The sequence below is a fragment of the Malurus melanocephalus genome, unplaced genomic scaffold (assembly GCF_030028575.1).
Source record: "Malurus melanocephalus ecotype Western Australia unplaced genomic scaffold, MMel_1.1 scaffold_20, whole genome shotgun sequence".
In the NCBI taxonomy this organism is placed as follows: Eukaryota; Metazoa; Chordata; class Aves; order Passeriformes; family Maluridae; genus Malurus; species Malurus melanocephalus.
Genome location: NW_026623252.1, coordinates 1,664,797 through 1,688,081, shown reverse-complemented (window position 1 = coordinate 1,688,081; position 23,285 = coordinate 1,664,797). Strand labels below are relative to the sequence as shown.

Genomic DNA, 23,285 nt, shown 5'->3' with positions numbered 1-23,285 from the left:
GGGATGAGTGATTTTTTTCTCAATGTTTCATGAATTTCATGCTGAGTCTTACGATGTCTGGATGGGATTTAAAGACTGAGAACCTTCTGATTTCTTTATGCTTTTCAGTTTACAGAGATCAGTTGTTCATATAGACAATAACTTTCTGCCATTGTTTTCAGTGACTCCCACTRAACAGGGTGATTAGCTCTTTATCCTGAGGGTAGGGTCACTCTGGTTTATGAGCTATTTCTTGCTCCCAAATACTTCACTGCTATGTGATTGGCAATAGGKCTCTGTTACCCCAGGAGTTTCCAAGAAGAGGAGATGAACCACAGGGATGGTAGAGGTCACTTTAGGACTGTATCATCTGCAAGCTGCGTGCCAGAGTGATGTGGATTAAACTGAAGGGAACATCACCAAGCAGAAAGRTCAAAATACCCCATGCTGAGAGACTGAGCAGAAGTGTAAGTGTGAGGGAACGTCAGGAACAACGGCCRTTCTTATGTTTAATGAAGAATTTTGAAACTGGAGGCCTTTTTTCCCACCCTCTCTATGTGAGTGCCTTGCTCTCTGGCTTGTGTGTATTTCAAGAGCATTGTTACTTGAAAATATTGGTGTTTTTAAAGCCTTTCGAAAAGTGACTGTGTTATGGGTTGGCAAATGCATTTCTTTGAGTTTTGGTGTGTGTCTGTTGCAAGCATGCTCCTTCCTTGTTCAGCAGGAAGCATCCTGTCATTGTCCCTGCAGACTTGTCATGGTAGGACATGCTAATTCTTCCCTCTGGGAGTTATGAAGCTAGAAGGCCCTAGCTTCCTTTTGATTTTCAGCATATAAGATATTTGTGTCGAATCTTGCCATGGTCACAGGGCTGCACACTCTAAAATACTATTTCCTGTGCTCACCATAYGTACTGGAACCAAATTTCCTGGATAGTTACTGTCAATCTCAGGTTCTGTGTGTGTTGTGCATTTTAAACACCACAGTGTTTCTTCTTCATCATTTATGAACTGTTTTCAGGCTTATTGTTTTGTTTGCATATAAAAATATGTCTTAAATGTTTAAATTCCACCTCCTCTCTTGTAACCAAAAAAGTCCCAAACCCACGCACAAACACCAAACAATAGTGTGTGTAGCACAGCAATTTTATCTTGCTTTGCAGTTCCCCTTTGGACTCAGGTTGCCTGCATTTATTTTTTTTGAGACAGGCTGATCTTAGATAGTGGGAAAACATAAATCTTACCTAAAACACAATGAAGGCACTGGAAATTCTTCTGGGGGTCCTGCTGTGTTCTGCAACATTGGTTTAGTTATTTAAAAACATGGTTTGTTCTCAGTGGTTCTCTTTGGTGGAAGGTGAAAGTGCTGAGGGGTTCATCTATGTATTCTGTCCTTGGGTCAGGGCTGAAAACTTCTTTCAGTTCTGGCAACAGTAACTGTTGTGCTGTTACAGCAGTACTTAGTGCTCTTTACTTGCCTCTTCAGTTTCAGCAGAAGAAAGTGGGTTTGATAAACTGCTTACACTGCCTCTGCTATTGCTGATGATCCCCAGTTGAATTCTTTGCCRTATTTTGGGATGCCCCAGTACAGMCTRAATGTCTGCTTYTAGTTACATTTTTGATCATACTTTKACTGTCTGCATTTGTGTCTGTGCTCCTTGTGCCTTGTTTGTTCTTGTGTGTTTCTTTTCTTTCCTTCTATTGCAAGTCATGCAGGATTGACCTGCAGTCCAACCAAAATAGAAATGCAGGCAGGTATTTCACATGGAAACGAGTTTTGCCCCTAATGCAATTCCAGCATGTTTTTCTAGGGCAATTTAAATGAGGTATTTTATTCATACAAAGTCAGTATTGCTCTTCCAATGTTCTCTTCCAGTTCTAATAGCCCTGGATGAATGTAGGAGATCATCTGCAGATTTAGAGTCGTTGAAAGAGCCGTAAATTTATATGCAAATTTAATAGTCTGCTGTACTACAGTACTGAACAGGAGAAACTTTGCCTCTCTAACATGGTTTATACTCAGTTGCCAGCAGAAGAACGATTTTGGAATTCCTGTTGAGGATGTATGTTAGAGTCAAAAGCAAGGAAACCAAGTARTGACGCTTTGCGAAAGGAGCACACAGGAAGTGGGACAGCCAGAAACTTCTTTTTTCTTGTCTCATTCCCAACAGAARACAAGAACAAGAGCTTCTACTTGTGCACCTTCTTCCTTCTGACTTTCTCCTTCAGTGATAGGCCTRGTTATTTTTGTGATTGCTTGTGGTTGTTTTYTTYTTGTTTTTGTTTTTTTCTTCCCAGGGTTTGCAGAATCAACAAATTYTCTGAAGCCATATTGAAACAAGTTCCTTTGTTGAGTGAATGTTAAGCTTTACTCCCTAGCATCCTAGGAAAAAAATTACAGGTTCATTGTTTGTTTCAGATTTTTTTTTTTTTTATTGCAGAAATAGGTTATCATTTGTCACTTGAGTGGCCATACTACTTTGCATGCAAACAGCTCACTTCAGGAGTGTGAGAATAGCTCATAGTGGTTTTATCTTCCTTGGGAGTTAGAAGCTTWACTAAAAAATTGTAGAGGAGTAGGCTTAGAGGCAAAGATGGTAAAAAATAATGCAAGATCAAACAAATAGGAGTGACAGAGATGGAAACAGAGTTCAGCAATGACTGAGTTTCTTACCCTGCCTGCAATATATCAAACTGGGAAAGGGTTCTAGACTTCAACTTTCTTCAGTCATGCTGCCCCTGAAGTTAAAATTAACCAGGAGCAACTCTCTAATCCATGTCAYCATATAGCTGCCCAAGTCTTAGAGCAGGCACTTGGGCAAGAGAGAGGAGCTCAAATTGTTTTCTTTGGGTTTAGCATAAAATATTTGTGTTTACTTTGATGGAAACCTTTCCTTAGAGTGGGGCCTGAGGACATTGTTACACAGYRTAATTAAATGCTGTTATTTTAATTATACAATATRATTTAAAGCCTTAAGAAATACTTTCATAATGTTTTAGAATGAAGCCAAAATGTATTTAATATGTTCAACAGTGAATGCAATTGATTCGAGATTAAATACTGTGTTTAAGGGAAAAAGAAATGCAAACTCAGTTTTGAAAAATAACTTGTGATATAACTTCACAGAAAATTTTTGTTGTATATGTGAGACAGTAATATACAGAGGTTAGAACATTCAACAGTCCTTCTACTGTGAGCTGAGGTTCAGTATTGGTTGTGGATTCCATGCACTGTAGGCAACATAAGACCAGCTCTGGCCCTTTCCATTCTGTTTCTTGTTTCMCAGCTGTACAGGATACTTTGCTTTTCTTCTCATTTGCTGCCTGTTCCTCAGTCTGAGGGTAGCTTACCTTTCTCCTCAAACTGTTGCATCTAGCTTGGGAGCTGAATCTGTCCATGTGATTTCTTTCTTTTCACCTTGCCTTTCTTGTTACAATGCCCTGGTTTGTGGGGTGTCATTGTTCATTTRTTCAATTGCCTTTTGAGAAAGAAGCAGAAATAAACACTTCACTACTCCTCTTGGGTTTTTGTCGATTGTCCTTTTTATTGCTCTTTAACTTTTTTTTTTTTCGTTAAAATTATTAACTAAGGGATTTTTATCGACTTATTAAGCAGCTCTTTTTTAGGACTAGCTTTTTGCCAGATCAGGGTCCTGGGACAAATCCTAACTATTCCAGCCACCACACTTGTGTGAACASATTTAATTAAAAACTTGGAATTCAGATTCATATTTTCTGACTTCCAGGAGTGCAAATGTGCAGARCCTGTACATCCCAGAGAAGTTTTTGTCAGGAAGACTGTGACTCTTTACTTTTTGCTGGTAATAATGGGAAAATAAAGAGAAATAAAAAGAGGTTGTCAGAAAAATAGATTTTCACAAGATGATTTCATACTTTTTTCTTACAAGAAAATTACTAGTAGAATATGTAAGTAGTTTATTATTATGCATATTTACAGAGTTCTTTGAGTTTCTTTTTGCTTGTAATCCACACTGCTTCCTTGTAGAATTTGGATTTAAATACAATGTTTCAGTATCCTGTCTAATTTCATATATTCGTTTTGTCTGTGTGGGAGAGAGTTTAAACCCTTTTAACTAGTGATAAATTATGTGGGACAATAATTTATGTTAAAAAGGGAGAAGATTATGTATCTTAGAGGTGACCTACCAGAGATTGTGTCTATTCTTACTACTTATGATACCTAAATTAGACTAAAAGTTCTGAAATTTTGAGTTATGTTTTATATTATTGACCTTGAAAATATTAGGACTCTCAGATTTGATGGTGTTCCCTACTCATTCCAGGACACGTCTAGCATCTTCTGCAGGGGACTGTGTTACCTTTCTWTGTTGTTGGGGTAGTTGACACAAAGTTCTGCATGAAAACATTGAACTTGTATGTTTCTGTGGCAATTGATTGGCATCTGCTTTTTCTCTTATCATTTGTGATACTTCAGTACCCTTCATTGCGTGAGGAAAAGGAGATAATGTATTCTGCATGTGCAAAACTTACTGTTTTGTCAAGGATTTAGATCCAGTAATTATGCTAGTAACTGGAGGAAAAGCACTTCTTTTCCAGAAATTAGATTTTTGTTTTTACTGGTCTTTTAAGTTAGCTGTGGCAAACTACTTGTGACCCCTTCACTGGGGAAAAAAAAATCTGTTTTCTGTAAATAAATAAACTCAGTTAATGGTAGGATAGTGGAAGTTATATTTTATTATATAACTATATTGCATTTTAGTATATAACTATATTGCATTGTGTTGTCTGTGTTGCTTAAACTTGTTTGAATATTGTTTGTTGCATGGTATGGTTTCATCATTCATTTGTTTAATAGGTAGGTTGAGTAATGTTTACTGATAACAGTGATGAATTTAACATAATAATTGAGGTGTTCACAATGTCAAGTACCAGGAGGCATATTTTTTGTGTTACAAAAAGCATCTATTTCAAACAGCACCAAGAGTGACCTGACTATACTAAACTGACACAGGTATTCATAAAACAGCTTAAATAAAGGAAATCTTAACTACTTAGTTGGTTTTCTTTGGGCAGTGACCTGATGTCTACCTGGTCATTGCTGGATGGTGTTTTATTAGATTCCAATTGTTAGCAATCAATATTTGTGAAGGCTTGTGAGAGGAACCATGGGGTAAGAGTTTGGATTCTTGCTGATGAAGTTACTGGAATTCTTTACACATTTGTAATCAGTCTTAACTATTAGAGTTTGGTCATTTATCCAGCTCTAAGTTTTATAATCCAGAACAAAAAACTAGCTTCGTGTGGGAATAGCCACTGAGCATGGTTTGTACTGGTTTGAACAAGTTCTTTGCTACTGAAATAAGCTGATGTGAAAGTGGATGGGTGTAATCAGATGTCTTCTGAAAGCAACTGAGATGCTTGCAACATGAGGCCAAGCAGCTGTCAAAAATGTTCTTGTGTAAATGTAGTTATCTTTATTTATGGACTAACCAGCATTTTGTCTTCACAGCAGCTATACTTCTGAATGGAAGTGGCTCTCAGAAAGAGCTAGAATTGGCAGCCGTTGGACATGGCTTCAAGCCCAGATTTCAGAACTAGAATACAAAATTCAACAACTAACTGACCTTCACAGGCAGATACGTGCCACCAAGGTATTGTCTGTAAGCACATAAATGGGCTTTTCAAATCATCTTTTGACAGTGTTTCTTGTAATATTTATTTGTATTTGTATTCCTTGTTGCCATTGTTTGTTTTGCCCTGGACTTCTTGTGTTTGTGCAGGCTATCACCTGCAGAGTTTAATGGGAAAGACATCAGGAGCTAAAAACTATTGTACCCTAAAGCACCAGTATAGGACTGGGATTTGGGCACTCTTACCTTTGTATCTATGATAAGTGACTTCATTAGTGGCTTTCAGGGGCCCAGCACACAGTACTGCCTTTATCACACTGGTTTTTTGCTCTGCAGGAGAGGCGAGATTGGCTTTTCAGGTGGGATGGTTGATTATTCATTTTTGTATTATGGTCTTTCAAGGATGGGTTTTGTGTTACTTACAGTGCATGTTTATTCTGAGGATTAGCTCGTTAATGTTTGTACWGCACTTTGAACAGGTCAAGGATTAATTATTACTAAAATTCCAATGTGTGTTATTCATGTACTAGTTTTTGTAAATTGAACTGGCTAGACATGGGAAAGTTACATTCCTAAACCATTAGTAATCTAGCTATCAAATTAATGGGTTCCTCAGGTCATTCTCAGATAAAAGAAGCCAAACCTGTGTGAGGTGGTGTGGCGGTGAGGGGGTTTAGATGAGGGCTTTTGGACTCTTCATCAATGAGCCTCATGTARGTTCTCTGGTCTGTGTTGGGGGTCAGATAAGCACAACTGAGAGGAGCCAGAAGATGTTTTAGAGCTTATGTGGCTGAACATGAGACTTAAGAGGGAGTTTAAAAGGAGAGGAAAGTCACCTCAGAGAGCGTTTCCCTCTGRACACATAAAGGAAAAATATTCTGTCTTCTCCTTTTGCCCTCAAAGTCCTTCTTTTCATATCCAGCTTATCCCCAGTCAGGTTTTTCTTTACAAAGAATTGAAGAGCCTTTGTTTAAGAGTCTTGGAAAGGAGATTTTGTGTTTTGGTGAGCGGTGAGAATGCATTTGTTGTCCTAAATGCCAGTTTGATGCACATTGTTATACCCAAAAGCTGTCAGCCTTTATGATGGTGTAGGTCAGATGAGCTATGGAAGATCGAGAAATAAATATCAGAGAAATAAGAGGAAAAACATTCTTTCAGTCATGCATTTCCTTAGCATTAGGTGGTGGGTTGGCTTGGAGCCAACTCATCTTCTTGGTGAAGATTTTTAGAGACATTTGTTTTTGAAACTTCATGCCTGTTTTACCTGCTGTGGTGTTTAGTTTAGTTTGGCATAGTGTCCCATAGTGAAGGCAGGCACGTATTTTCTTCAGATGGGATTTTTTTTTGTGTACATGTTTATAGTACACCAGTGCAGCAGCTATGGAAGGGCATGTGGGCTGATAGGAGAGCTCTTTGTTTTCATTTASTATCTGCAGAGGAGTTACACAATATCATTAGAATTTGAATGATGTGTTTAATGGTTTCAGAGTGCTTYTAAAGTGTTTTGAGTGGAAAAAACTGTGATTCATAACCAGGGAACAATGATTTCAAACAAAATGCCACTCCTTGAGCACCTTGAGCATGTAATGCAATAGGAAGGGAGATAAGTAACTTTTGGGCTGTTTCCTGGTCTTCTTCATCTCAACACACACAGAAGTAGCACCTTTGGATGTTCTCATTTAAAAAAAAAATCTATACCTGCAAAACAAAACCATTCCATTTGGGGAGGATGGCAGTCACTGTCARAACCTACTGATTGTAACCCATTTTACTTGTAATACCTATAGAGATGGTATTARTCTTCTAATTCTTTGCTCTTCTTACTTTCTTCTGTGCCTATTTCATCTCTCCCTTTCCATACCATCTGTCAATTTTCCTCTTCCTTTTCTGCTTTGTTCTTTCCATGCTTGGTAAACAGGTTTCTAAAACTTAAATAAAATTCCATTGGAAGCTTGTGTGTGTGTGTGTGTGTGTGTGTGTGTATGTCCCTCTTTTCACCATGTTTAGGGTGTGTCTTCCCATTCCTCTGACTTCAGAATTTGGGTTTTAGACTTTTTAGATTCTCTGTGGTCACGATCTATGATCCTTTTACTAAAAAGACCTAAAGATTCTAAGTTCTAAAGGAGTCTAAAGCTGTTGAGGTAGATTGTCCTCCTGTTAYGGCGCACAAAAATTTTCTACTTCAATTTCCTTGAATGTATTGCTACTGGTCTAGATTTGTGTCCATCTACTGTGAATGGAAAAGCACAGATGATGATCTATGTGGAAAATCTAGCTTTAACTTGATGGACATTTAGAATCTCTATGCCCTTTTTAGGCATTAAACAAAGTTTTCAAGAACCTTTGTTTATTTTTAGAGAATATCTTTGTTCTCAGCTTTGAATTTATAACTGAAACAAGGGAATAAGTTAGGCACAATGAGAACAAGACAATTTCACTTTTTTTTCCTAGTCTCATCTTTGAAGTCTCTTTGAGACATGCTTTTATGTTTTAAGGCCAATTGCTGCTGAGGCAGGAGTCAAGTTCTTGCTGCAACTACAGGATCTTTAGTTTTTCCACAGCCACAACCTAGGTGAAGTCAGTCTTGCTTAAAGAAATAGCAATAGGGCTTCCTTGTGTTCCCATTATGACAGTCTCCCTTGGTTTTTGATAGTGTGGAATATTCTCATTAGAAAGACAAATTTGAGGCAGTAATTGAAAGGTCCCATTCTTTTAAATCTGCTGGATATTGGAGTAAGCTAGTTCTTAAAAGCAGATAAGTTCTTTCCCTTTCTCTTTGAAAAAAGCCTGTGGAGGTTTGATAGCCTTTTCTAGTATTAAATTTATTTGCTCATGATAATGACAAACCAAGGGACTGTTTGAGGACTGTGTTTGTCTGTGACAAGGTTATTTTTGCTTTTATTTTGTTTAAAATTTTAAGTTCTTAAACCACATTATACATTACCTAGGATTGTACTAGACACTTCTATTTTTCTAATCTGTCATGTGGAAAACACAGGGTATTATTTTCCTAGTTCCATTTATGAAACTCTGTTTTTTCCTTACCATATAGGTTACAGATCTTATTGACTAGCATTGTAGATGGTACACCACGTCTGATACCACATTTTTACAAGTGGTCTTGAAAGAAAAGCAGTGAGAGTGCTAGAATATTTAGGATAATTACTTCTAATTTTCAAACTCTAAATCTTAAAAAAAATCAGTTATTAAATTGTAAAAAGGTTTTATTTAGAATTGTATAATTTCTGCTACATGAAAATAACAGCCTTGATGTTTTGCTTAGAACATGGATAGGAATAAGATAAATAGAGCACTTTAAATTATCTCCAGCAAAATTTATTGACTGTGATGACTAAAACCAAGTTTAAATCATAGGGTGGACATTTCTTACAGAAAAATCTCATTTTAAATCAGCAGGCAGATCATCTTATAATACTCTTAGTAAACAGGAATTTCTGATTTGARTTTTGGCAAATGTTTACGCAGTGGTATAACACTGGAGTGATTGCTGTTACCAAGAGTAGCATTATTGATGCAGCTTTTTCTTAATAAAAATGCCTAGTATTTCCATATTTTAGCTGCTAAGTGTATTTAAAATCTAGCTTAAGTGCTCAAATGTTGGTGGGAGGATTTAAGAGGGATGTGCCAGATTTGACTGCCCCTTCAAAATTATTTAGGAGAGTTAATCCATTGTCAACYATGTTCAATTGCTGTTGTCCAGGGGATGGTGGTCTTAGAAGAATTTCCATTTCCAAAAGACATTTTGAAGAAGCAAATGCAATTGACAGACCAAGAAGCTTTATTARACGCCACAGGAAATTCGCAAGCTGCCATTGAGAGACAGGATTCTTTGCCGGATCATGACTTTGAAATGTCACCCAGCAGTCCTACTCTGCTTTTACGAAACATAGAAAAACAGGTAAAGTAAAATAAAACTGAGTTGTCAGTTAAGCCAAGTGATTGACTTCAGAAATAGGGAGGTTCCATGGTGATGACTTCAAAAAGAAAGATATTTTACAGTCCRGGAGTGGGTGATGATTAATTGAAGGGCTTAAATTAACTATACTGCACACTAGGTTTACAAATTAACTTTTATTTCTGACTTGTCTRTGTTAATGCTTGGTTTCCCTCCAAGAGAACACATAACAGCCTCTAAAAACATCCACAAACCTGCCCCTGCATTATAGCTGGGGTCAGTGTAGAGTTGCCACAGGTTGTTTCGGGAAGTACTTAATGTGAGATGAAAGAGTACAGCTGACAGAGTATATATATATCTCTTTTTTATATATATATATTTTTTTTTTTAATTTGGAAATCTAAAAAAAATGCCCCACCAGAATACTATTGGTCATCTGCCTTTTCAAACATTTTAGAACTCTAGTTCAGAGCTGAGGAATTGCAGGTACGTACCAGGTACAGTGGAGGCATAGTTATGAGTGGAGTTTTCCTTCMTGGTGTTCAAAACAGGTGTTTTCAWGGTTGATTCCAGGAAGKATGATGTAGACTTCAGCAGGGTTTTCTTTTGCTTGAAAGTACATAAAGGATGTGGTAGGATCACATTCCTTAAGGAGATACTGGAAATTTGTTTTTCAGAATGAATTTATGCAGTTTGTGTAACACAAACTGACAAAGCCACTATGAGGCATTAATATATTTCTCTGCTGCTCTACATAAATTTCTGGTACTACGCACATTTTTTTAAAATGGGTAAAAGCAGTAGCATTAAGTACTAGTGCATGTTCCTGAATTTCTGTGCAATTTTTTCTTATTTGATAGTCATACTTTCCTGTTCTTAAAATGTTTCCATTGGTGGATAAATCTTAACCATCACAGGCAGGAGTGAAGCAATGAGACATGAAATTTATATGCTCAGTGCTGGCAATTGCATAAGGTAACCCAAAGAACATTTTTAGAATGTGGTGAATGGACCCTCTTGAAGTGGTGGCTTAGAGAATTAAACGCACACACCAGTAAGACTTTTCACGATTATAAGTGATAGTGGTTGATTTCCTGGTCCCCAGGTAGCCACAAACTTGGTCYAAASGGTYCAAGAACTTCAATGAACTGAAAATTACTTAGAAGTAAAGGTGTTATTTATCAAACACATCTCACAGATCACATTGGATTTCTCCCCTTTTATGCCCCTAAAAGCTTTGGGGTTTGATTTTGTTTTTGACTACCAGTTCTATTCTTAACACTGAAAGTCAGAGTTTCTTGTTCAGTGTCAAGAGCAGCARTGCTGCAAGCTGTATGTTTTGTATATGTGTTTTTCTTTGTGTTTTGGAAGTCTGCCATTGTTTTTATGCTTTCATATTCAGAAGMGACTTTGTTCCTTACAGAATTAATTCTGTTGAGATTTTAAAATCAGTATAACTATTTTACTGCCATCTTGTTTGCTTTGTCTAGTCCTTCTATAATTGACTTGCTATTTCTGTTTTTTAATATCCATCCCTGAATTTTTAATTCTGATGTGAAATTTTTACCTGATCACATCACTTAAACATTGAAAGAAAATATGTGAGTTGTAATAAAACAAAAAAAATTGTTTCTCTTTCTGCATAAATGTAAATGTAAAATCAAAATGTAAAGAAAACTTAATGGGTAACCTTTAGCAATTCATGTTTTAAACATTCTTAGCTCTGAATGAAAATTCAACAAAGTAATGTGAATGGCTTTTTTTTTTAAAAAAAAAAAAAGAGGCATGCAATTTCAGATATGTTTAATTTCTGTTCAGTGTGCAGAACACAGTTTCTTCTAAGACAGCTACTTTTATTGTAAGAATAGCCTTTAAGTCTGACATTTAAAACAAAAAATCATTGTGAAATGTTATTTGGAGTGAGTCCACAATTCATTGCTTTGCAAGGAGTAATTCTTAGTCTTAACAAATTAACTACATTTGTTTCATTTGTTTTGGGTCAGTTCTGAAAGTCGGGTTTTTTTTTTCAGGAGGAAGGGTGGCGGTTGCCTCTTGTTGCTATTTTTGAGGATATCRGAAGATTTTATCCATTCTGTCTGCCATTACAGTAGTCCTCATGTAGTTACACTTCGTTTTATAAAAACACTTTTGTCAAACTACAGTGAGCAATGCAGAGGATTCTTTTAATTGTACAAAACGTACAATGAATAGTCAGTTGACCTTTTTTTTTCCCCTGTTGAAATGCTTGTCAAATGGCCAGTTTGCAGCTCTGGCTGCAGCTGTTGTAATATCAGCAATAAAGTGTTCCTGGTTTCTTTTTCCCTTTTAAAGACCTTGGGTTACAATGTTAAGATCACTATTGTGTTTGGGGTACTACTTCAAATATATTAACAATATTCAGGGTTGTGTTTGTGTTTTGTTGGTGTTTTACTTGGATTTTGGTAGAGTTGAACATAATAATTGTGAAAGAATGACCATGCCAACATGGYCATTCATAGGAAGAAGCTACATATGATTATTGCATGATGTATGGGACTTGAATCCTAAGTAGGAATGCAGCAAGAACCCAGGACCTTTGAGCTGTTGAGTCTGCTTAAAAGTCTGACTACTTTTATTTTTTTTTCCAGAGTGCTCAACTGAGTGAAATCATCAGCAGCCTAATTGCTCCACTCAATCTGAATCCTGCTTCTTCATCTCTTTCRTCCAAGACCTGTAGGCACAGACAGCTGGTCAATGGCATCTCCTTCAGGTGGGTGACAGTGTGGTAGGAGTTTCTTTGAGAATAACTTTTGGTAAAGTTATCTATATGGAACTGATAATCATTACAGTATTAAATCGGGAAAAGAGAGCTGCTTTCTGCAGGCTTYAGGAGAAGACAATTCTCGGGTGTAAGGTTGAAAATAGTAGGGTTTTGTGTTGTTCCTGAAGACATAATAAAAGTGTAGTCACTGTAAATTAAATACATTTAAATACTGGGAAGATGAACCTGTGGAGTAGTGGAAGAATACAGAAACACACTTCTGATTGTTTGGCACTTAATGCATTCTGTCATAACAAGTGTGGCTTTATTTCTGGAAAACTGACAAACTAGATTAGAATATGTAAGCAGCATCACATGTGTCTCAGCAGGGGTCAGGGTGGCAACTTCATTAATTTTAAGCAGATCAGTCTTCAATAAAAGGCCGAGTTTATCTTTGCCACCTACATTTTCAGGAATTTGGAGATATTATTTTCCATTCAAGATATTTTGTTATGGATAGACATACCTTCCAGGATGACTGTTGCTTGAAATKAATATTTTAGAAAAGTGTTTCTCAGTGCTAGTCCATGCTACTTGGTAATTCCATCTTTTAGCCAAAGATTCTAAGTACAGTATAGGCTGTAAAAAGTATTAGTCTCAAAATAACATTAAGGTGATTGACTACAGTTGCAAAAGATCTAGGTATGGTGGATATTTCTCCTGACATAGTTGTGATGTGATTTTTGAGGATGGACAGGTTGTTGTTATTTGCAGGTTCAGGTGGATGAAGAAACCTTAATTAGATTCAGGTGGATGAAAAAACTGTTCCCCACTAGAGCTGGGGTGTTTATGGCAGAGTGTGCAGCAGAACATAATTCCCTGGCTCCYGACTCCAAGAAGAGCTGGCCACACTGTCTGTGTCAGCTTTGCTGCAGAGACTGTAGCCTCCCACAAAGAGATTATAATGAGCAGCTTGGATGGGCAGCTTCTGTAGCTGCCATCTGTTCCACAGTAATTGTGTGATTGTGCCCTAAATTTTAAGGATGAAGGGGTCCGGGAATGTAACATCTCTGCTCCTGATGTATCAATTGCTTATAGATGATGTAAGGGAAAATCAGAAGATTCTTCTGAGATACGGAATAAAAATAGCCCTGAAACAGGAGTTGTTGGTAGAGATGAGTATGTGGAAGAATTTAGGCTATCTTGGACCTGTGACATTTTCATGAGACAGATGAGGAAGAATTCCTGCTTTTAAAAATATTGTTAGGAGTGTATGAAGTTGACTTCATGATGAGAGACTCTTACGATGTAACTTCAAGCCAATTCTCTTCTTATTTATTAGGCACTGTCCAAAGTTAGTCTTTCCCTTTCACGAGTAACACATTGTTTGSTCATGGATCATTCTCTCTAAGGTTGGTTGTTTTCTACTCAAGACCTATAAAAACCCAAAGAAAAACGTTAGAACTTGGAAGATTTTCTCAGTGCCATAGCTCTAAGTGGGAGTTGGGCAAGTTAGGTTTTGGAAGGGAGTCTGAGAGACTTTAGGGCTTTCGAGAKGCTGTCTTAAACATGAGTTAAACACTTAGTTTTTATTTTTTGCTGCTTATGAAGTGTTTTGAAATATGCAAATAAATACTTTCATTAAAAATGCATGAAATAGAGTGGTTATCATGAGAATTCTGCAGGGAAAGTCACTGCCTCCTACTTGCGRTTTTTTTGAGTGTTTGGTAGTATTTTGTTGTTGTAGTAGCTGTGTGTTCAATTAATTGCATTATTAATTTTATTATTAAATTATATGCTGCAGTTAACTTAATTCTTGGCTGCTTCTCCCCTTGCTTTTTCTAGAACTCACTGTGACTGTATCAGTATTTTGGAAAGCAAAATCYATATAAAATGGAAAGGAAGGAGATTTTTTTTTTGTTTTTTAGAGGGGAAAAAACAGATTATAACGATTTTCACTTAAGTAAATTCTTGAAATTATTTGTAGGCTGTTGATGTAAAAACCACAACAGTCCATGTTTAAAGTAGGTCTAAGTATGAGATGCTTTGGGGCTGGTAATTGTGGGCTGAAGTACAGTTGGTTATGTGGGCTGTAGGCAATGGAAGTGGAGGTACAGTTACTGTGTGCATGTACAGTTGYTGGTTGTCTGAATATGGGTAACCTTGAATTGCCATTTGTCAAATCTAATTATATTGATGCCTTCCTTTTTCTGTATGGCTTTTCCTTGCTCAGTTGAGTCTAGGTGGCAAGATTAGCCCAAAGCATTGCATGAAGGTGGATGCTCACAGAAGCAGTAGCCTAAGCTAGTGATACACACCTTCTTATGAGAGGAGAGGAAGGAAAAATTGATTACTTCAGGACAAATAGTGCCTGTCTGATGGCTTGCTGTGCAGGCGTGCATCTGGAAGTAAAGTCAAGAACAAGAAAGGCCACCCTATCTTTGAAAGCATTCTAGCAAATTCACCRCTTTCACATCTGGCTGTGGTTCATTTTGTACTTTGAAATCCACTCAAACTAGGGTCAGACTAAATGGGTTACTCAAAGCTTGATTCAGAAGTCTTTTACATAAATGGCAGGAAAACCACACTGCCATGTACTGGAGCTCCAGGCCGCGAAGCTGAGATCTCTCTTCATCTGAAACTGGAGTGGGGCATTGCTGCAGGGCACAGGGGGTTAAATAGAGCAGCKGTCAGAGACTGCAGAGAAATTACCAAGGACCTGGGGAGACCACCAGAACAAAGGCAGGAATCACAAACATTGAGGAGCCAGGCTGAGGAGCTTTTTGTTCTAATTTATCTGTCCAAGTTGTCTCTCATGTAAGAGAGAGGTATATGGAAATCCAGAAGTTGAGTTTGCRACCATCTGACTTAGCAAATGTTCTTGAGAATTCAGAAAGACTATTTTAAGAAATCTTTTTCATGGAGTATAGACCTTGTATTTCTTTCTCAAGTCTTAAAAATGCAATGCTAACATTAAGAATGTCATGCCTCAGTATTTTGGGCTTTCTCTTGGCAGCTACTGATAAGTTCCTTTAAATATTTTGTACCTTCCCTCTGTTAATTAGCGTGTTTTTTTCATGTGTCTGTGTTGCTTGTTAGTTTGTACTGATTTGTCAGAAAGACAGCTGAAATTTAAGCCTGTAAAGCCTCATTACCACTCCAGCACAGTGTGGGATGGTGTTTAATCACACTTCCATAATAAGCCCTTTTATTTAATAAAAATGTACTGTTAGAAGAATAACACCTGTCAAAAAAGATTTATAAGTGGCCTTGTAATAAATTTGTTTTCATGTTTTGTTGTCACAGCTTTACTAATAAAACTGTGACTTGTCATAAGACAAAATAATCATTTGTGCTGATAGATGACCTGTTATGAACCAAGGCCAAAATACCTTGTATTGTTGCCCTGCTCAGGCAATTCAGAGTTGTGATCAAGGCCTTCAGTAYTGTAAAAATAAATGCACACTTGAGTACTTTTTGCAGCAAAGCCTTCAGCTTTGAAAGCAGATGTTGCTACAACAACAAAAAAAAATCAGGAATACCTGTAACAGGGAATTTCAATCTTCCCACTGARTCATTCCCACCCAAATGGGAGAGTGTTTTGAATTACCTTGGGGTGTTGCCTGTTCTGGAGACCAGACAGGCTGTAGGTTGGTGATAATAGTGTCAGGTTGTTCTACACATTTGTGTAGGGGTTTCTACTGCTCTTGGCTGCGTCTTTGCACTTRATTTTGACTCTCTACACTTGAAGTGTGTAGTGTTCCTAATTTTGATACAAATGCTTCATAGTGAGTTGCAGCCCCTTTACTGAATGATCACTGGTTTGTAAAGCTTCACTGAAGTTTCAGTTTCTTGAGCAAAAAAAAAGTACTAGGGCTAAAAGTAAAAGGACTGTAGGTCTCCTTTACACTGGCATGACTGKTGTCTTGAATGGAATGTCAGTTTGAAGGGAAATATTAATTGTAACTGAAAACTCGTAAGTGTTAAAAATGTTAGAAAGAGAGTTCTTGAATTTGAAAAAAAAAACCAAAACCTGCTACATACTTGAGGGCTTAACCTCATTTTGACATTTGTTTCCATGAGCAGAAGGGTGAACAAAAAGTGTGAACACTCTTTATTGACCAGACACAGAATTAATCAACATGCAAACAAAGCACATACACAGTTTCCTGTATCAGTGTGCTAAAACATCTTGGTATTTGTAAATTCTCTTAGATAGCTAATTCTAAYCAGTGTGTGAAAGCTTAGCCTCTGCACGTGGAGCATATTTAACATTTTGTGTTTCCTCCCCTTGTTAATGATGAAATTGCAGAGCTTCTGACAACAGAGATGTATCTTCTTCAAGCAGCTGGTTACTTGACCATCAGCATGTCAAGAAAAGAAGAAGAGACAGGACAAGACTCAGATCTGTCTCGGTGAATAATGTGAGCACATCTGCCCGAACAAGGCCACTTCATAGTTTCCAGAAGAGGAAACTTTACAGAATGCACAGTGTCTGTCACTGGAATCCACAGGTAGGCCCTTGCCTCTCTCTTCAGAAGAGAAAACCGAGGAGTTCAGCTGCTTGAGTTAGCTTGTGTCTTGTCTGTTGTACTAGAAGAATAGTGCATGCTGTGCTTGAATAGTGCATGCTGTGCTTGGTTGTTTTTTGCGTTCAGGGACCATAGAGTGTGTGTGGCAGCAGTACTGGATGCTGTGCGTCTGCAGGAGCTCAGAGGTAATGAGTTGAACATGGAAATGAAAGCTCAGAGTCCTGCTTATCAAATTGGTTTGTTGTATGGCTGTCTTTAAAGCTTTTATACAGTCTAAGTGACAGCTTGAGTGTTCTGGGAGGCCTGACTTACGAAGAGACAGGCTACAGTGTAAATCATCTGCCTGCTTGTTTTTGGAATATTTGTTTTAGCTACAGGAAAGTTTACACAGCTTGTGGCACATTATTTTCTAGGAAATTGAATTGCAGTATCTTAATCTTGTCTTTCCATTTTTGCTGTTTCTGATTAATTATATTGCCTTTTTCATGACACTTTAAGAATGCTTTGAAACTCTTAGAATTGTCTTCATTACAGAGGAATTAATATTTTAAAATAGAAAAAAAACACGTTGTTGTGCAGGGCAAGGCTATATGCTTGCATCTRATATTGATAGCATGTTGCTAGTAAGAATATATAATGAGTTTAACTGTGGTAGTAGTCTAATTTGGGAGCAGACAGTATGAACTCATTCTCTAGAGCAGTGCTAATCCCAAGAGATTTTAATGTCTTCATTTTACTTTGCCTTTTAAAAGTGTGTAATATTGAGGGAAATCTCCATGTCTCCTCTGCTAACTGTCTAGGATTTACCAAGTATGCCAGTGGTCTGGGGAGCAAGGGTGTTCTGTGCTGATTCAGAATTCTCTGCAAAATGGCAGAAGTATCCTAGTTTTAGCAAGATACTTTCCTGRAAAACTGTCCAGTTTCTTATTAGTTGAGTTCCCAGCTTCCTTGCAGTGGGGCTTAAAGACTTGGCAGTGTGCTTGGAGGGTTTGGAGCAAGGGGGATGGGGGTGGAGAGTGAGTTTGGAAGCTCTACCATCTCCTAGATTCTTAGTCTTTTCACCTTCCTTGCATTAGGGAAGGAGGCTGTTGTGGACTTAAGCTTTCCCGTTCAGTCCTGTCACAGAGGTTAGAGGCCTCAATGCCATGGCTGGTGCCTCCAAGTGCTTCTTGCAGCTGTAGAGAGGGCTCTCTTAGCAAGAGACTCCAGGACTTTCCCGTCCTTCTACTTACACAAGAAGGGTTTTCACTCCAGATGCAGTTTCTAAATAATAGGCCTTTCTGGAAGCCTCTGTCTTGCAGGCTCCAGTATTTTGTATTTCTACAAGCACTGCCGATGTTTCTGTGTTTTGAGAAGTGGCCAGAGTTAATGAAGTTCGGATAATATCGGTTAAGGTTTGTGATCAGAAGCTTCATTTCTGTAGCCTGACAGCAGGAGTTCAAGGCAGAGTTTACATTTTTACCTTCGACCAGCCACAGAGCTGAGCTGCTCTGCATACTTGATAGTTTACCTCTACTTGTAGACTACAAAGATAGRTTTGTAATTAACCTTTGGCTGTAGACTGCAAGCAAAAAGTGCATTTTTAGGTTATTAGTTAAGGTTTCAAGTATTTGAGCTGGTGCAACTGTGTGCCTGCTTCATTCTCTTGGCATCTCTGGTGCTCGGTTACCTTATACTAAAACAGCTTCAGTGTCTCTGTACTGAAAGTACAGAGATGTCCCAAAGACAATAGGGTAAAACACCTTTTTTGGAAGTGTTGCTTATGCTTATTGCAGCTCCCACCACAAAACCCTGTGTTTAGACTCTGYTTTTGAATGTCATTTCCATGGGGARGTTAACTGAGAGGCATTGTGGGGAACTGCATCATGAGCTACAGATTCTGTAGCTCTTGTCCCTTGAGATTAARAGGTGATGGCAGCAATTGTCAGCTTCAGTCATCCTGCAAGTGCCAAACTCAATTAAAGTTTTGAAAATTAAGGTAAAGGAGGGAACAAAGCTTCTCACACAGTGTTGATTAAAAACAGAGGATCAGGATTCTGCTGGGAAAAGTAAGTGATAAAATGAGACTGGTCATTTCCAGCACATTCTGACTATCAAACCTAAATGGGTATTGGGTCTCATCAGCAGGGTATCATTTCATTTAGCAGATCTTTTTCTAACAGGCTCTGTTACTTTCTTAGTAAAGAAAGTCCTGCACTTGCTACACTTGGTTAGCCAGCTGTTGATGAGATTGCTCAGCCTGTAATGAAGGAGCACTGGCCATCAGCCCAGGCTGGCTGCTGCATTAGGCAGATGTCTACGGGTAAGGATAGGGAATGGCTTCTGGGATTGGTACCTAGTTTTCTCTGAAAATGCMTTTATATTCCCAAGAGTAATCCAGCAAAGTTCCTCTGGTCTTTCACAGAAAAGAAAGAGTAACTTTTTAACACAAGGAAGAGAGTTGATTTTTAATGTAATGTTAAGTGTGCCTTCTCTATCAAGTGCTTCTACCACATGTCCTCAAGTTCGACATATTTAAGTAACTCCCAGAACTACAACCTGTAAAGACCCCCATTCCTTTAAGGTCACTGGCCTGAAAACATACTGAAAGACTTGCAGCAGATGTGGAGGTAACAGAGACCAGCTYGCCAAAGTCAGAGGGAAAACTGAATCTTCTGAATATTGCAGCTTCCTCACAGTGCCTGGTTTGAACAGCCATCAAGCAGTGCTTGGCAGTGCTGAGARACAGTGCTGCTCTACACAGTAATTTGAGTAAGATGGTGACTAAAGAATTCTGACCAGAGAATCACAGCAAATTGCAGACTTCCATCTGTGAGACATGAAGAAATGCTGGGATAGCTTTGAGAAATTTGCAACTGGATTTTCATTGCAATGACTGSTTGTACCCTTTGTGCATCTGAATGGCATTCAGAGTGTCATCACTCACATCTCTTTCAGATTCGTTTGGGAAACTCATTCTCCCCCTTCATCCCCTAACATCCATGTTAGGAAAAGTACAGTATAAAACTGTGAACTGCTATGCCATCTGTCAGTTCATAAGGTCACTGGGAAGACAGCCACATTTTTTTCTCTTATCTACTGCCATGCCACATACATTTACAATGTGTACGTATGACCTACTAGCCTCCTGGTGCCTGTGGAGAGATGCCCTATATTGTCCTCTACTTYACTGTTGCCCTTCTGAAGAGCACTACGCCTTCCCCTGCTGTGCTAGTTGAATAATGCTTACACACAGTAGTATCTAAAAGAAAATACAAAAGTCTGTGAAACTCTAGAAGACCTTCCAGACTGACAACATAGACYGCAGATAAATAAAACAGGATCTGTCGCCATCCAATATCCTTAGGAACTTGAAACATTCTTTGGGGCCAAATCTGCTTGTCCCCTATTTCAGAATGACTGAGAACCACAGATGATCCCTGAGTCATCATTTTGTGGTGGAATCTGTTTTGTACCTTTCTTCTTTGTCTAAATTGCTTAATAAGAGCTTAGGCCATTTCTTGATTGTGAGTCATGCACAACAAACTCTGGGATTGCTGTCTGTACTTCACTCTAGAGGACATGATTGYAGTGGTGCATTTCTTCAGCATGATGTTTTAAAGAATGTCTGGCACAAAGGAGTAAGCTGCAGATATGTTCTAGTTAAAGAAGACAATGTTTGCAGGTGGGAGTTGAAAGTAGAAGAGTGCTTTGTTCAAAATGTTGGATCTGCCCGTCATTTGTGTTGTTACAGCTGGCAAGTCAAAACCTCTGGGTYATTGTCTCCTCCAATAAAATGTATGTAATATAATTTTAACACTAAAAAAGAAAGCCAAAAGTGTCTAAAACTAAGAAAGTCTGTAAGTAGCAGATTAGTGTCAGGACTGTAAGACACAAATATCTATTGAATAATTTCCCAGCWGTTGTTGCATTTGTAATTCTTTTCCCCCACCACCCCTGATTCTCCAGTCTAATGCCTGGTGCTTCTGCAAATGCTTTTCCTATAGTGAGGAAAATTGTARATCTGTCTCCTGCTATTTTTTTGTTTGCACTTGAAGGAATTAAATTTTCTGTGAGGTACTAAAAGTTCTAAAAGCAGACAAGGGTYGTCCTAGTCAGAAACTTTCAGAGAGGTCTTTACTTAGCTGACATGTCCTGATGGGGTTTTTTTTTGCTATTTTATCTGTGTGACTTGCTGCARTATGTTTTTAATAACAAGGAATTTGTTTTACCAGTATATTTTGTTTGTTTCTCATTTAGCTTCCTAACWAATTATATTAATTCTGCTTTTTTTCAAGTCATTTGAGGCTATTCAGAGTTTAATCTATAAAAACTTTATACAGCTTTAAAYAAAGGTAAGAGACAATCGAGCAATGAAGTTGGAGTAATGTCAATTTTGCTCCTGTTTCTTTGCCAACTCTTGCATATTGYCACTTTTTTTTTTCTCTGCAGTCTCAAATGGGAGTTAAGTAAGAGCAGAATATCTGCTTTCATTTAGTGGTTTGAAAAAAAAAAGGAAAAAAAAAAAAGTGAGTGCTTGTCGAGAAGGCTCCAAAACAGACTGGAGAAATGTATTTAAATTCTAGGGTATGAGTTCTTATTTTGGTCTAAATCTCGTGCTGGTTCTATGATTTTTGTGTTCAGAAGCATTCTTAGTGCATGCCTAAAGCCACTGGTACATTTTGTTGATGTTGTTGTAAATAGATGTGGGTCTTTCTCCAAGTGTTGTTGATGTTCAGTTTTTTGGAAAGAGTGTGTATGTATTTTTACTTATATACATATATATATATATGTGCACACACACTACTATAATTTGTATTATATCTAGCATGCAGAGCCTTTATTTTACTTGCTAAATGGCTGCTATTTGCTAGGGGTCTGTGGATGGGAAGAAAGAAGTTGCACTGAGTGGAGTCTACTGGTTGTCATCCCCTTCCCTGGTATCCATATATACACTGGTTCCACCACCTGCTTCAGCATAGCTTCCTGGCATTGCTGACTTCTGAAAAGCAGTGAATATGGGGAAGGTTGTTKTGTTGCCAAGTCTCCTGCAAACTGRTTCATTGCAAATGGTGTAGTACCTCTGTGGATATGTCAGTCTTGTGGTCTGAGGAGGAGAATCCCTTGATTAYCAAGTTTGTAAGTGAAAATAATAGTTTATGAAATTACTACTTTAACCTTAAAAGTTTAAAAAGAAAGCCTTCTATTAGTTAAAAATCAATGAAAYCTGAATGGGAAAAGAAGTTCTACACATTCAGCGATTCTGAATGGGTGACAAGATTTTTGTCTAGGAGAGAGGGAAGAAGACAGGCAGTAGGAAGGAAGGAAAAACACCTCTTGCTTTTCAGTTCTATGATATTGCCAGTAGAACTAGATCCATCCTCTCTAAGGTTTKTGGCAAGCCAGTAAATCTGTGAATTCTCTTTTTTTTCAGAGTGAAAAACCTTCATGCTTTCACAGTCTTGCGCCTTCAGCTTAGTGACATTTCTGTAGTGTTTTACTGATCGCATCTACTCTTAATTTCTGTATGGCATTTTTTAGAAGATATTCCTGTGGATTAACATTTCTTTCTTTCATTTGGTTTAACTGGTCGAAGAACAAGCACTGACCTTGATTTTTCAATTGATTTTCTAGTTGAACAAAAGGTCTTTGTTTTAGGATGTAGAAGACAGCATGCACTTCTACAGAGCAGGTGAAAGTCCCATTGGCTTATTGCAGGATTAAAGGAACTAAACTCCATGTATACTTAGGAGAGGTGGGCGATCTCCAAGAACAGCAGAAGCTATCACCCATTGTAGAACACTGACCAAAAAAATCTGAATTCAAGACAAGTTGGATGCTGAGCAAGTTTTCATTAGTGTTTTTATGAAACTCCCTGTTCTCCTTCTGGAAAAAATWGGTCTCTGCCATATGATCTGCCACTTTATCTTTATTGACAGCTTCAGAGGGRCCAGAGGCAGATGAATTTTTTAGATCCTGGGGTAGCTTGCTTCCCTGAACCTGACATGCATGGGAAAGGTCTGTCCATTTGACTTCTATAAAAACTTCATCTGAAAAGAGAGGACCTGACATATGGGGGAGGGGAGTCAGCACCACCTGTTGTGCAYGTTCCTGTGTAGAGAGATGTCTTAGCTGCTTTGCCCACCCTCTCTTCCACTATCTGTTAATAAGAGAGAAGGTCCTGGGGACTTTCAGATTAACCTTTCACTGTCCACATATGGTATGTTGCCCAAAAGCACTCTGCACGTAAAACCTGCATATTTACTTTGTGAAATACAAGGTTTTGTGGAACTGTATGTTCTGCCAGAGGGACATAGCTCTGCTCAGAGCAGATTGTTGAGTGCAGAAGAGGGAGGCTGTGGAGCAGTGGGCTGGCCTTAAGGCACATGCTAAAGCACTGAGGGCAGCAGGTACCATGCTGCTCTATTGGTTTGAACTGTGTGCAGAACAGGATTAAAGGTTAGTGTGTTTGGTGTTCAAAGAGGAGTTGTCAACCACCTGCACAGAGGTTCTCTTGAAACCCAACAT

The 23,285-nt window shown here is 38.1% G+C and overlaps 1 protein-coding gene across 3 annotated transcripts in view; it reads left to right on the top strand.

Annotated features, from left to right (window-relative positions):
- KANSL1L (KAT8 regulatory NSL complex subunit 1 like) overlaps nt 1-23,285 on the top strand; it is a 60,023-nt gene that overhangs the window by 16,791 nt on the left and 19,947 nt on the right. For 2 of the 3 annotated variants that reach the window (XR_008967035.1, XM_057389862.1), the window contains exons 3-6: nt 5,470-5,611; nt 9,312-9,509; nt 12,134-12,255; nt 16,559-16,760. Coding sequence is in view for 2 of the 3 variants with exons in the window: in XM_057389862.1 (XP_057245845.1) it covers nt 5,470-5,611; nt 9,312-9,509; nt 12,134-12,255; nt 16,559-16,760 (664 nt within the window). In the remaining variant the exon portion in view is untranslated. The remainder of the gene's footprint in view (nt 1-5,469; nt 5,612-9,311; nt 9,510-12,133; nt 12,256-16,558; nt 16,761-23,285) is intronic. The other variant, XM_057389864.1, reaches the window with a different exon arrangement.